The sequence below is a fragment of the Dermacentor silvarum genome, chromosome 9 (assembly GCF_013339745.2).
Source record: "Dermacentor silvarum isolate Dsil-2018 chromosome 9, BIME_Dsil_1.4, whole genome shotgun sequence".
Taxonomy (NCBI): domain Eukaryota; kingdom Metazoa; phylum Arthropoda; class Arachnida; order Ixodida; family Ixodidae; genus Dermacentor; species Dermacentor silvarum.
The window spans coordinates 146,676,372-146,691,383 of NC_051162.1; the positions used below are offsets into that span (position 1 = coordinate 146,676,372).

General features: G+C 44.8%; 1 protein-coding gene across 2 annotated transcripts in view; it reads right to left on the reverse strand.

Annotated features, from left to right (window-relative positions):
• LOC119464503 (menin) overlaps positions 1–15,012 on the reverse strand; it is a 50,545-nt gene that overhangs the window by 22,518 nt on the left and 13,015 nt on the right. For both annotated transcript variants that reach the window (XM_049655745.1, XM_049655746.1), the window contains exons 4-7: positions 13,821–14,086; positions 12,085–12,260; positions 6,905–7,122; positions 4,864–5,052 (exon numbers count right to left, since the gene is read on the reverse strand). In XM_049655745.1, the coding sequence (XP_049511702.1) occupies positions 4,864–5,052; positions 6,905–7,122; positions 12,085–12,260; positions 13,821–14,086 (849 nt within the window). The remainder of the gene's footprint in view (positions 1–4,863; positions 5,053–6,904; positions 7,123–12,084; positions 12,261–13,820; positions 14,087–15,012) is intronic.

A 15,012-nucleotide genomic window follows, 5' to 3' on the forward strand; every position in this document is an offset into this window, starting at 1 on the left:
CAGATGGCACCATTGTTCCATTGCCTACGTATCTTGTCTGGCATCGCCACATACAATGCATACCTCTGTTTTATTCTAGACGAAACAGGCCAGCAAGGCGCCCAAGCAAGGCATTCAACTCTATTCACCACTGCACCGTTCAGGCCATTCGCGTTTATGCCTCTGCTCATCCGGTAAAAACGCCCAAGTCCGCTTGCGTTTAAGTCCGCTTGCGTTTACCGGAATATGGGACACGCTAAAGCTCTCTATTGTCGTGCCACGCATGAGGCAATCTGAGCTAAATTTAGCCTCCCCCGCTCAGCGTTCGGAGGGGCATAGCTCGGCAGTACCTTTGTCCATTCGAGCAGGAATGGTCGCGTATGAGATAGCTCACTCAGCTATAGTAGGTATAATCCATTGAACTCAAACTGGTGCTCATCAGGAGTTAAAAGAAATTTATAGGTTGCAGAAATTTCACACTTTCTCAGCTGCACCCCCCCCTCCCCCTGTGTTCGACACGGAGAGTCCAGAAATGGCGTGAAGAGGGTCCAGCCGCAAGACAAAGGGATATCCAACCCCGTTGTCAATGGCGGAATGAGTCCATCTCCACAGAGAGTGCAAGCGCAGGAGCCCCAACCATCTACGAGTGTGGCGAGCTCGAGTGGCACAGGGCAGTCTCGGGCGCTACCAGCAGGGGGATAATTTTTTTACCCCTAGTGCCCAAACACCCTCTGCAAAACAAACGGGCCAGCTACGAATCGGGATCGAACATGACTGCAAAATTAGACCTTATTAGCCCCACTAGCTGTAACATAAGTTAGGCACGTAAGCTTTCTAATGTGTCATTATATTTAACTTCTGAATTTTGTTATGCCATTCCTGTACCCGTGCCCACACACCCTGTGCAGCATGCACAAGGCGTTTCAGGTACCCGACTGCAGCTGCGTCCATGGTACAGTATGCCTACCCAAATATCTTGGTCAGTATTCCGGATAACAGCATGGCATGGAAGGGGTTAATTAAAGTTAAACTTCGATATAATGAAGTCAGTAAAATCGGCAATTTGCTTTGTTATAGCAAAATTTTGTTATATTCAAATTAGATCTTTTATGCAAATAAGTACAGTCGCCGATGAATTTTTCTTACATGGAAGGGGCCGCAAAAGTTTTCGATTACCAGGCAACTGGAAAAAAATGCAAATTCGAATCAGAAAAAAAAAATAATTTTGTTGAATTTGAGAGTTAGCAACGAAAGATATGGTTTCATGCTGTGTCGACTATATCTTCACAGCAGCGGTACGAAGCAAAGCTAACCACACTTTCGCATCCACTATCCACTTTCGCGTCCACTTTCACGTCCCCCACGGCTATCATGATAGCGCCCGCAGTGGGGATCAAATGCTTCTTCTGCTTCTCATTTCAATGTGTTTCCCAAACTCGAGATTATGCAACTTCGAGCACTAAATGCACAGGAAGACAGGCACTATGCCACGCCATCTCAGCTCTTCCACATGTTTAAAGTCCTTGCACATGTGGCAGATTGTCTCTAAAATAGGGCACACGGCCTGCGTATGCGTTCAGCCACATTGACGCAGTCACAGCCGCGCTATAAAAAGAGATGTGAGCCATCCTGCTGCCCTCCCCCCCCCCACCCTTCCCCGCGACAGTAGACATTTCATAATATTGAAATAATGTGTAAACATACTCCTTTATACAGTCAATTCTCGTTGATACGATGCTGCATAATACGTTTTTCGGGATAATATGTTTTTTTTTTTTTCTTATACAGTCGAGTCACGCTACAACGAAATTCAAGGGACACATGAAAAATTTCATTGTGGTGGAACTTCGAGGAGGCGAAATTAGTATTATATACGTACGCCAAACGGCAAAGCCAAAAACGAAACCAAAACAATCGTCCGGGACATTTAAGTGATGACGTGGGGGCAAAGGTTGAGACATACTGAAGGTGGTCGATAAGGTGTCAACCTCACGAGAGAATGCATTTCGCGCCACTGTTACAGCATCTTTCGTACATTGCGGCCGACTCCTAACTTAAAAAGCGTGCCCGGCCGATCGCGAAACACTCATTTTGCGGCACATGCACCGTCACAATGAAGCGGTTTGAATTATTAATTTCACTGCATATTTATGACAAAGTCAGCAGGCTTGGCAAGCTTGCGCTTACCAGAAGTTTTATTTCCAGATGTCGGTCAGCCTGGATTTCTTACACTTCACGGCAAGCAAAGGCGTTACGCGAGTCTCAAAGTCCATTAAAAGAGCCATCGCAATGTCATTGTAGTGGGCTCTGATAACTTTTAGGATGAGGTCAAAAGGATCCATTACTTTTAAAGCAGTCACTGGAGTCAGTGTGTCAAGCGGGATGTCAATTTCCCAAGCCGACGAGACGTTGGCATCATATGTTGACAACAGCAGCTGCGGCACGGCCGCTGTATCTTGAAAGCAATTTGCGACGTGCACAAAGTGCGCGCCCGCGCGGGCCTCATCTTCAAAGCGATCTGCGATGTGGGTAAAGTGCAACTAGTGCCAATAGAGTCGTGTGCGCTCTGCTTTCGACGTTTAGTTCGCATTGAAGCAAGAGACGGCACGGAGGTCAATTCGCTCGCTGCTATTGCCGCTCCTTCTCACTCCAGCGTGTTGACACCTAGTTTCCAAGGTCATCGAGCGAGATGTGTTCATGTTTACCTGTGCGTGCTGACACCATGCTTGGTAATTTAGTTAGTAAACGAATGTTTGCAAGTTTACACGGCCAATAAAACAACTATCGTTTGTTCGTATAGCTGTCTACTAATCTGCTATCGCAATCGATGCTTCGCATATCAGTCGAAACTGCAAAATTTTTTCCTTCTGCTTTCTGCGATCATATTTGCTTTCTCGAGTGAGAGAAATTTACGCTTCTTCGGTGGCATAGCCATTTTGACCAGACACACACACACACAATAGAAAATGGCAGCGACTGTGGTGATCCCATGCAGTCTCACGCAGGCGCGTGATTACCACGCGTGGCTATGTATTGCAGTGGCTGAATTTGGTACTTTGAATTTGATTCGTTCGCGAAAACCTCATTCAAGTGGACATACGATCGTCACAGCTTTGGAAGGGCCTTCTAATTTGACTACTCGGCGGTTCTAATTTTAGTTCAGTCCCAGTTTCGTTTTCGAAAAGTTCGTTGAAACGGAAATGCCAAATAAAACACCTTCGTTATGAGGAGACTTTTTTTTGTATTACTTTCTATGGGCAGCTGACGGGGAATCGGAAAATCTTCGTTGTGGCGGAAATTTCGTTGTAGCGGCATTCGTTGTACGGGGATTCGACTGTATACCATATCTTTTTTCTTATGTACGATTATGTTCAGATAATATGATTTTCGGATGATACGTTTTAGTTCCCAGTTCCCGTGAAGATCGTATCAATGAGATTCCACTGTATTAAGATTCAAAATGCATTGTGTTCTATGGACAAAAGTTCAATACTTAGTTATATCGAGGTTTAACTGTAGCAAGTTTCACTTTTAAAAAAGCAATATATTGTTACTCGAATGAAGGATTAGGCACTGGAGACTATTCACAATGTATATTTACAAAACACAACTGCAGTGTTGGCCAGTTTTCCCTTGTGAATGAAAGTGACGAAGTAGTGGCTAAGTACTATGTTATACAGTAAAAGCTCATAAATTCGACTCTCATGAATTTGGACCCACCGCCTGGTTATGGCAAATGTACAAATCATTAAATGACATGGAACACTTTTTACTTTGGCGGTGTTTGACCAGTCACGGTTCAATTCAGACAAGACCTAGAAAGCCGCAAATATGCAATGCAAAAGAGGCACTGCTGTTCGACTGGCACCAACTGGCAAAGTACACATCACCACAGCCATGGCTTTCTTACGTTTAGCACCTGGTATGGCACCACAACTGCTGTTCATGTTCCCTATCATCATGACCATGGATTCATCAATCATAGTTGCGATGGTGGGTGTGACAAGCAGTAGTTTTGCTTCAATTCAGCAGGAACCATGCGGTGTGACAAGCATGTCAGAATCCACCAAGGTCGGAGCGCACTTCTACTGCTGGCTACTTTTTTGCGTAAAGGTTGCCGGTTCAATCATGATGGGAGATCAGTTGAGAGCCAGCTCACTGACAATACAACCAGGGGATGCATGCAGTAGTGAAAGACATGTATATTCAGGTGACGACACACATGTTGCATCCCCGCCACATTTCAAATAAAGTCACCAGGGCCTTGCCATGAGTGCTTGTCATTTACATGAGACAATAAAAATTTCAGTTTTTGTGCACATTTTTTGTGATACATAGGAATGAAGTAGGTGAATCTTTTTCTTTTTTCCTTAAATGAAGTAATGTTGATGCAGTGAATGTTACCTCTCTTTTCTGGAGTAATTCAGTAATCCAACATTCAGATGAATCACATTTTTTTTTACTACTGCAAAATCCATATTAACTAGATTTTACTGTACAGTGGTTAAGGCAAACTCCTTTGTTGCATAAAGAACCTAAGCCTGCAGATGCAAGCGACTGCCCACTTGAACTGCCATGGCAACATTATTGTTTCCTTTCATCTGTTGTGTAGTTTCGATCCAGAAAAGCCCTATCAAAATAAGCTACAACAAAATTCTTTGCTGAAAAACCACTGAAAATAAACTTTCAAATGAGACGCTTACTGTTCTTCGTAAGCACACGCACGCCCATTATCCCCAATTTATCAAGAACTTGCGCTTAAAAAGCAATCTCGGACTTTAAAGGGAAGAAAAAAAGGAAAAGAAACCACATTGCTGAAGCTCATTTAATGGGCTTGATTAAAAATATGCACACAAGAGACACTATAGCAAAGAAACTACTAACCCCATTGTTGCCGTTTTTGGTTGAGAAGGGCTCCCCACAGCCCAAGAGGTAGTCGGGGTTGAGGATGTTCTCGGCGCATGCCGCAGCCAGGGCGACAATGTCGGGGTGCGGCGGGCCATTGCTCTGGCCCAGCTGGTTCTCCAGGCTCTTGAGGAAGTCCTCCTCCTTGGGCTCCTTGCCATCAGCCATCTGCAAGCCCAACAAGCACCCGACAATCCCTGCGTGTTTGTCTCCAAAGGAATGAAGGTGTTTATCAGGACAGGTTACAGTCGAACCCAGATATATCGAACCCACATGTAACGAATTACTGTGTATATGAAACAGCTGTAAAATCCCCTTAAAAATTTCTTTATAAAATTTTTATTTTATATATCCAGTGCTTTAAGTCAGGGGGGGACCCTCTTAGCAGGTGAATGTAGCACTGCGGCACCCATTCGACAAGCACTGGAAGTTATTTAATTACCAGTAGTGCCATTCCCGGGGCAAGTCAAGTGCTCCAGTATTTTGAATAATAATTCAATTGCGATTAATCGGTTTACGTATATACATGTATATATACATATATATATATGTATATGAGCGTGTGTGAGTGTGCGCACATTATACTGGTCGCCACCCTATGAGGGCCCCTATATATCAAAGTTTTAACCATGTCGCAGAAAATCCGGCGTCGGTGTGGATGCCGGCATCCGTGGCAGAGAAAATTATCCCCAACCACCCATACCTCGCAGGCCCTTCACATAGTGCATGGTTTTGGTGAACAAACATTGAATTTCTCACAGTGAAATCCATCAGAAAAACGGAAACGTACGACTTAACCACAACCTACAAACATGGTGGTATCGGATTGTAATTTGAATGTACGAGAAAACGTAATTCTGTTACGAGGAAAACACAAACCCCTTTTCCAGCATTTCTACCATACCAACAGCGGCGCGCTCGGATAGGTTAGTTGCGAAATTCATATCCAGATGGCAATCGCATCCTTGGCGGGTCAAATTGTAACTTGCCTGCCTAATGCGTTTTGGACACGAGCGCACCAGGGCAATAGCAAACAATTAATAAAATAATAAAAGAAGGTGCTAAGGCCTTCACATTTTAATTTAGCATCACTTATATTGCCCTTGGAAAAATGTCTTCCCAGCAATGCCGACTTTAAAAGTGAAGCCGACTTTAAGGGGATCGGTGTAAGCTTGGTCTTTGTAAGCTGGCTTTCCCACGTTCTGTGTTGCAGTGAAGCCCATCGAAAGAAAAATGCGATGCGAACGGGGCCCTATAACGCAATCGCGTTCCACTCTTAAAGGCAAAGCTTAAGCGTCCTCCAATTTTTTTTGTGATCCCCTTCAGATTCAATATATCTGGGTTCGACTGTATATGAATGGGTGAAAAGAGTGACAGGTTGCTTAAGAGGAACTATCAAAGATGAATATCAAAGGTGCATAAAAGGTTGAATTTCAATATAACTAAATTTTGATACAATGAAGTAAAATGCTGGTTTTACTAGGTTCGTTATACTGAGGTTTAACTGTACCTCATTCGAACAGACAACATATTTGCATGGTTTATCTCAGTCAGCAATTTGTCATTTTTGTTGCTCCGATTGCATTTTACTGGCTTCGTGTTGCAGGTCAGCTAGGAGGGACCCAAATCGACAAACATTTTGTGGGTATTGGATCTCAACTTTCTGGCAAAAAACAATTTTAGTACGTATGATTGTGACGTACAGTATTTTCTTTTCAATAATGATTTCAAAAAAAAAAAAAAACGCAGGTACAAAGCTCAAATATAGTGAAGCATTTGAAAAGGCTCGAGTATAGCAAAGGAATTGCACCAGATATAGTGATGGCATTTTCCAAGTGCCACATAGATTACGGGCAGTGGCCCGTAATCTATGTGGCATTCAGTAAATGTGAGAGCTCCCTAACACACCTTCGCTGCCTTTGATTGGCATAGATCTACGAATGCTTTTCTTGTCATTTGCAAAGATGAGTATGACAGCCAACAAAAGCAGAAGCAACGAGGCACACAGGGTCTCACTCACAAGGCTGTCCTGCGATGATGTCTCGCTGCTTTTTTTGGAGTGTTCTTTAGAGATTGAAGGTGGTGCATCTTTGTGGTTCTTTTGCTCCGAAGCTTCCTCTTCCTCGTCTCCCGTCGAGGCATGCACCGACACCGCTGCCCTCACCGACGCCGGAAATTTGGCGATGGTCCCGACAAGTGGTCGCGCCCAGCCAATGTGGAGCACGGGTGTGGCAGAACCTGAGCGGAAATCAAGCGCACAAAGCCATCTTTGTTTAAGCTTTTTTTTTTTTTGTTCAATAGCTTACATCAGGTCAGATCTCAGTGCACTTGGTTGTTCACTGTTGCATTAAGGACTACCTGTTTTGCTAAGTAGAGTAGAACATCCGATACAACCGCTTATTTCTCACGCCTTTTTCTTGCATAGTAAGCATAAAATTACTCCATGAGCAAGATACAAGTGAATGCTTGTTTTGGTCTACTGACGATGTTTGCTTAATGCATAGAGTTTCCTACAAAAACTACTCAGAGAACTCAGGCACTGCGATTACTCAATTATCACAGGAATGATCGGTAGTACACATATCTGTCTAATTTATGAACTAATGGCTTCAGGTGTTTCTGTGGTGATATTTATTAAGCTTTATCTCACTAAATTTCCAAGACATTGTATTTTTCTAAATACATGAAGGCAGTAAGTTTCTGCACGTAACATGCATAATCATTGCAAAATGTTGCATTTGCAACATAATATTTTGTTGAACATGGCCAGTTTGCAAAGCCGCAAAGCAGTTTCAAGCCAGAAGTGCTACGCTTAGGTGCATCTGTATACTTCCCATGATTCCCTGTTATCGGGACTGTCCAGCTTGCAGCTCACGTAGACACTAGCACCCTCTATTACTTTTCGTAAGAAACCCCACAACTGAAAGGGGGTGACAGTTTTGCCAAACAAGTCACCACTTACTGTCACTTCCTTCCAATATTCTGTGTTAATAAAAAAAACACTTCATCATTAAGACAGCATCCAATACACAAAAACACCACTGGAGACCAGCAGGGGCTGAACGTGAAGGTGTCACCTTAAGACAAGTGAACTTGGGGAGGGGATGTCTCGAAAATACCCTCTCCCATGTAGTTGCAATTCCTACACATCGCTGGCCATACATGCATCAAAGTCAAGCTCATAAAACAAAACTCTGAAGTCTGAAGAGCATGTTCGTCTACATCAGGGGTTCTCAAGCATGTTCGTTCCAGGGAACCCTGCTAAGCTGCATGAAGCGCCAAGGAACCCCCCCCCCCCCCATTTAACCGAATTAAAATGTCCTAATTACCCGAATGTCGAATTACCCAAGGTATCAAGAAAACAATAAATGAATGCTTACTACGTCAACAGGCTTTTATTTACTGAATGAATTAGCAAATCTTGTTTCTATTTTGCACAAGAGCAGTGCGGCACCCGCCGCGGTGGCTCAGTTAGCAAAGGCGTTTCGTGGCTGAGCACGAGGTCACGGGATCGAATCCCGGCCGCGGCGGTCGCATTTCGATGGAGGCGAAATGCAAAAACTTTTGCCCGTGTACGTGCTTGCGTTGTAGTGCATGTTAAAGAACCGCAGGTGGTCAAAATTAATCCGGAGCCCTCCACTACGGCGTACCTCACAGTCAGAACTGGTTTTGGCACGTAAAACCCTAGAAAGAATAAGAGCAGTGCGGAAGCTGAAGTTCTCGTCATCTCATGACTTATTTGAGCTAGCAATGACTTATTTGAGCTAGCAGCGGCGAAGGCCTCGCGACATCCATCGCAGCGCGGCCGCAGCGCGCGTCTTCATCTGAGACACGCTTTTCACTACCGCGCGCACATCCCGATTATTTTTTCGCCAGTGAGCTGGTCGCCCACCCATCGCGATGTAGCCGGTGCTCTTCATCTTCGACAGCTTTGCACTGAGTCAAAGCGAAACTACTACTGCGGAGAAAACCGCGGCCGTTATCGACGAGATCATGGTCGGCGACCTTGCGGTTCAGAAGGCAGGCGGCCGACGCCATAGCCGACGCACTCACCAAGTCAAAACGAAACTACCGTTTGCTGCAACAAGTGCGCACGAAACCGCGGTCGCTATCGACGCGATCATGGATGGCGACTACGCAGCTGCGAAAGGCACGCAGCCGACGCGCGCACCGTCAAAACGAAACTACTATTTCCCGCAACCGCTGCTGCGGACGAAACTGTGCTGGTTATCGACGCGATCATAGATCGCGATTACGCACTTATGAAGGCACGCGGCTAGCCGCCAACGCGGTGTTACGCGCAGCGATTAACGCAAGAATAAAGGCTTTGAGGACACAATTAGGCACGAAGAGTTCCGGCGTTGCTGTCAGTCACGTATAGCGTACGATTGCCGCTGAGGACCATACCAATGAGGACTGCATCGCTTCGTTTTTGGACGCTAGCGCCGTTTTAGCTCTTTTGCGGCGCGCACTTGTGGTGCTCCGCGCATCAGTTTTTTTTTTTATTCCTCCGAAGTACTACATGAACAGCGATAACACACTTTTCACGTTTATTCCCCATATTTTCACATTTACTACCTCTACCAAAGACACAATAAAACTTGGAGGACACTTAAGCTTCGCCTTTAAGAGTAGAACGCGATAGCGTTAACAAGACCCGTTCGCATCGCATCATTTGCATACGGCAAGTAGGCTTCATTCACTGCAACACTAAACGTGGGAAAGCCAGCTTACAAAGACCAAGCTTACACCGATCCCCTTAAAGTAAGCTTCACTTTTAAACTGAAATGCATTACTGGAAAGACGTTTTTTCAGGGGCAATATAAGTGGTATTATATCCAAATATGAAGGCCCTAGCACCTTTTTTATTATTTTATTAATTGTTTGCTATTGCCCTGACGCGCACAGGTCTGGTAGAAATGTTTGAGTTTCCCTGTACCAGAATTAGGTGTTCTCGTACATTCAAATTACAATCCGACGCCGATTGGTAAACAATCCGATGGCGAATCCGATGCCAAATGGTAAAGTCATACTTTACCATTTTTCTGACGGATTTCACCGTGAGAAATTAAATTTTTGTTCACCAAAACCTTGCACCACATGGATGGCCTGCGTGGTCGATGTGGTTGGATGATTTTCTCCGCCACCCGCGATCACACACCGGTTGCCGACGCCGGATTTTCTGTGACACGGGGCCCTAAACGCTATCGCGTTAAAACTTGTTGCTGGGCTAGTCGGTTCATGTTATACCTTAGCCCATATGGTCGCTTAGTGCAAATAATGAAGGAGGGATGGGGTCACAAACTTTCCAACCAAACTTTCAGCCAAGCTTTCAACTGTTTATTCATTTCTTTTTTCACTTAATATATATGCACAAACATGCTCAGCATACAGAAAAAAACATCATACGCACATCGTACCAAATCACAACCATTTATCAAAAAATCTTTTTTCCACTTGCAAGAGAGAAACTGACATATCATTGATACATGATGGCCCACGTGCGTTAATATGAAAGGCCTCTAACAGCTCCCGTGCCGTGGCTTCCTTGCTTTTACCCAGAATCAGCACAGATGGTATACCAAAGACACAAGAATACTTCAATGCTCCTAAGTAATTTTTCACAAGCGTTGAGTCATGGCCCATGACCGCTGCTTTGCTGATTTCAGCGTTATGAGTGGCATTTGTGTAGTACGTGCTTTTATCCTTTTTTCTTGTGAGTGCATGTCAAGTGGAGGTCCAGACCCTCTAAACACAAGAAAAAATATTGGCAAATGCCAGAACATCCCCAATAACTACAGTAAAGTCACTTACATTGAAAGTTGCCACAGTAGCGAATATCTGCACTAGAACCAAATTGACGTTTTTCAAAGGCTGCACACGTGCAAAACATACGAAACAGCCGTACGTATCCGAGAATCCAGGCATGCAACCATTATGTTTGCATCCGTTTAAATACGAGCTTTTAAAAGTTAATCTGCAAGGATCCATGGCGTTCACATGAACCACGCTAATTAACACAGTAAGTCACCGACTACTACTTTTCACACCTACTCGATTGTGCAAAACTTCCCCACAGCACCGCCACCAACTCTACAGAACCAACGCAGAACGGACATACAAAATTTCGCACAGTATATGGTGCCTCGTTCAATTTTTCGGACTGATCCGTGTGCGCAGTTTCTAAAGCATGCCCACCATGAACCAAGTTTCCACCATTCGACTGACACACGTGCCATCTGCATCTTCACACTCGCAGAAGTCGTTGTTCCGCTTTCCAAGTGCTGTACAGCCACTACAAAGCGTTTCATTGACTTGGCACCAAACTACAACTTTGGTTGAAGACTACCGACGAGGTAGTGCTGGTTAGGCCTAGCCGACGGGGGCGTCTGGGCGCCATGCCATTGCGGCAAGCTCCCCCTTGATATGTTTGTTTGCATTCACGGACAATTAAATGACGTCTCAGCTGCAGCCTCTAGATGTCTGCGTAAATAAGCCATTCAAGGACGCGATCAAGCAGTGCTACATGGAATGGATGCGCTCAGGTGAGCCCGAAGTGACGTGGACTAGGCGGCTAAAGTGGGCATCGCCAGCCACACTGCGCAAGTAGAGTGTGGACGCATGGGCGAGCATACCAGAGGACCTCGTGCATCCCCTTTAAAGAAGTGCGGCATATCGAACATGCTCGATGGCACAGAGGATGACTACCTATGTCGGACAAGGAACTTTCCAAAAAAAGCTCAACTGAGGATGACAATGATTGAAGTGCGGAGTCCGCTCTAAGTAAATGTTTTCATCGAGTTTTCCTCACTCATAATATATACAAATAAAACTTATTTTTCCCATTTCGCAGCCCAAGAATGTCACCTCGTATTATATTCGGGTCCGTATTATATGCGGGCCTTAACGGTAACTGACAAGTTTTATGTGTTTGGATGACCTATCCATAGATGCCGCAAGGGGTACACAATGTTCGTTTTTGCCAGAGCTGCCTTGAGAGAGGAAACAAGTATGCTGAAAACATACAGGGAGGGTGGGTCATCCAGTTATCTCTGGAGTTGCAGGGCGAGGGTTAAGCACATCCCAGCCCCAATTTAGGAGCTTGGTACTTCACAAAATCACGACACTTGGCAAGAGGAGGTTAGAATGCTTCTGACTAGACAAGTCGTCGGGCACGCATTGAATTTGTGCCTTACCCACCTTCTTCCCATGCACACAGGCCGTCATAGAAGCGCAGCAAGTGTGCGAAGCAGCTCGGATCCTGCAGAAGCGAGCTGTCCCCCGTGCTGCTGAGCTTGACCAGCTGCGGTACCAGCTCGTTGGCGATTTCCATGAACTCCTTGTAGATTTCCTCGTCCTCACGGCCGTAGTTGAACCTGGAGATAAAGGGGAGAGACAAGTTTTCTTTAAATCAATGAGCAAACTGACATACAGTCACTGTCCAATAATTTGGGCACCAATAATTCAGACATGCTCAATTACTCAGACACCTTCGTGGCACTACTACTGGCCCTACAGACGTAATGCATAAGGACGACTATGCCTATGACTATGCCTATGACTATGCGACTATGCCTGCACAATTGCATGCTAATTCAGCCACTGAAATTAGAAAGTAGAGTGTATTGATGTTTATGTTTGGATATGGTGCCTCCTTGAAACCGAAAGTAGCGAAGCCTAATTGATCCAGGGGTGGATCCAGCCTCCCTGACCACAGCCAAACCACAGGACAAGCCAAGCCAAGCTGCTAAGTTGTAAAGACTGTGTTTGCAGTTTGTCGTGCCAGCTGTGTGTGTTCTGCGCGTCCAATGCTTGTTCATTCACCTGTTAAATAGCAACATGGTCTTAGGAGACTTCTTTGATTGTTATTACGAATTTTCGTTGCTTTACGTCGTCATACAGCATCAAATGGTGACAACTCCACCCTTGATGTCTGCGTTGACAAGGACAGAAAGTAAGTGGCGAAAGTGACAGACAATGGCAGTGGTGAAAAAAATTCGTGATCATTTGGCCTGCGAGCGCAGTTGATTTCTGTTAAGTTGCCAAATGACGAAGATTTGGTGCATGCATGGACCGTGCTTTCATCTAGCTGTAGCAACAGCATGACAATGGTCAAAATACAGACTGACCAATTCACACGCAAGCAATGTGCATGCAACAATGCATTGACAACTCTTTCAGGTCACCTGTGGAACAGAATAAATTATTTTGCAATAAATCCAATATTTAAAACCTCAATTATTCATACATTTTGGCAGTTCCTGCAGAGTCCAAATTATCGTTCAGCGACTGTAGTACAAGGGAGCAAATTCACTGTGATGGTAGCAACGCAAATACCACTGGGTGGACACTCCAATGAATTGGGCAGTTAGCCTTCCCAGAAAGGCAGTGTGCCCACACATCAAGCCAACAGGCATCGTGCTCCCAGAGGCGCCCTCATAATTTTTAAATGGCAGCCATAAACACCACAGACAGATCAGAGGCGCAAAGGACAACACAAATGCTGACTGAAACAAAGAGTAAGAGCTAAGCCTTTTGTGTGGAACAGATGACACAGACATCTCGCACATACATCTTGCATGTTGTCACGTGTCTAGTTTAGCATATGAACAGCAGGTTGGATATGCAATGATTCGAGCAGAAGGGAGATTCAGAGTAATTTTTCTTTAGCGATGACAGTTGCTGAATGCCAGACTATGCGTTGTTTTGTGGCACTTCCAGGTGGGTACCTATTTCTCCTTTCATGCTCTAAAGTAATTAACCACATAATTAACCTAACTTAGTTACAGATAATTAGACTGACTTCGAAACGTATCAAATGGGCATCCAGATATAATGTCTGCCTGTTTAAGTAATCCACACAAAGAGAAAAAAAGATGTGCTTCATCGGCCAAGGCGATCTAAACTGAAACAATGGGCAGCAACCCGTGACTCACTTTCGAATAACATCAGCAGCATCTGCCCATGCCCGCAACGCCTCCTTGAGGCGCCCGTTGCGGAACAGGAAGCCGCCCAGGTAGGTGTAAGGGTAGACATGATGGTTCTGGTAGTATGTACGCGACGCATGGACAGCTTCCGCAAACAGGTCCTGTGGCGGGGGCCGACCTGGCGTTGGAAACAGGCCTTCGAGCTCTCCGAGGTTCCCCAGTGCCATCGGGTAATTCCGGAGGTGGCCCTTGTCATACAGGAGCCACAGCAGTTGCTGCAGAAATGCAAGGAACAGGTTACCATACCTGTCCACCTGTCAACGTTAAAATTGGTAAAATTCCACAACACAACACCAGGAGACAGAGAGGGGGGGAGTAGCACACGTTTTATTTTTATGTTTTAAATTCTGTGTTGAGCACACATACAAACTTTATTAACCTTGACTTAGATGAAGTACCCTAGCCACAACAAGTCTGGATCGCCAGAGACAGACGTGCAACACATTGTTTATAGATGGCAGGGAATTTCTGTGATATTGCTGCCGGTGAACTTTTTCACGAACAGAATTTTCCATAAAACTTGACGCCACATCTGTGATATCACAGAAAAAACACAAATTAGTAAACTTTCCGAAAAACTCAGGAGAGTCGGCAGGTATGGATTAGTGACTTGAGTGGCGCGGGCTCAATGCACCAAAGCAGCAAGGGGACAATGAGAGATGCAGTGAGTTAGGTTAATTCAGGTTAATTCCGGGTTAATTTCAGGTTAATTCTGACCACCACCGGGGTTCTAAAAAGCAACGCTAAATCAGTTTAGATCGACTGATCCATTCATGGTGTTTAACATCCCAAAGCCACTGTGGGGCTATATGAAACACACTGTAACAGGGGGCTCCAGTATAATTTTAACAACCTGGGGTTCTTTAATGTGGCCTAAATCCTGGCAAACGAGTGTTTTTTTGTTGTGTTTTTTTGTTTGTTTGTTTTGCACTTCATGCCCTACAAAAAGCAGCCACCGTGGCAGGTAAATCAGTATAGACTATTTAGGTATTGTTTCAAAACTCTATTTTCATTCATTTGGCATAAAAACATTAATTAATTTTTCCGTAGCTCACTGACAATTTAGTACCATTATGACAGTGTGACATCAAGGATTTCGAACTATTTTCTTGTATATGGCTGCCTTTTCACAGAAAATGTT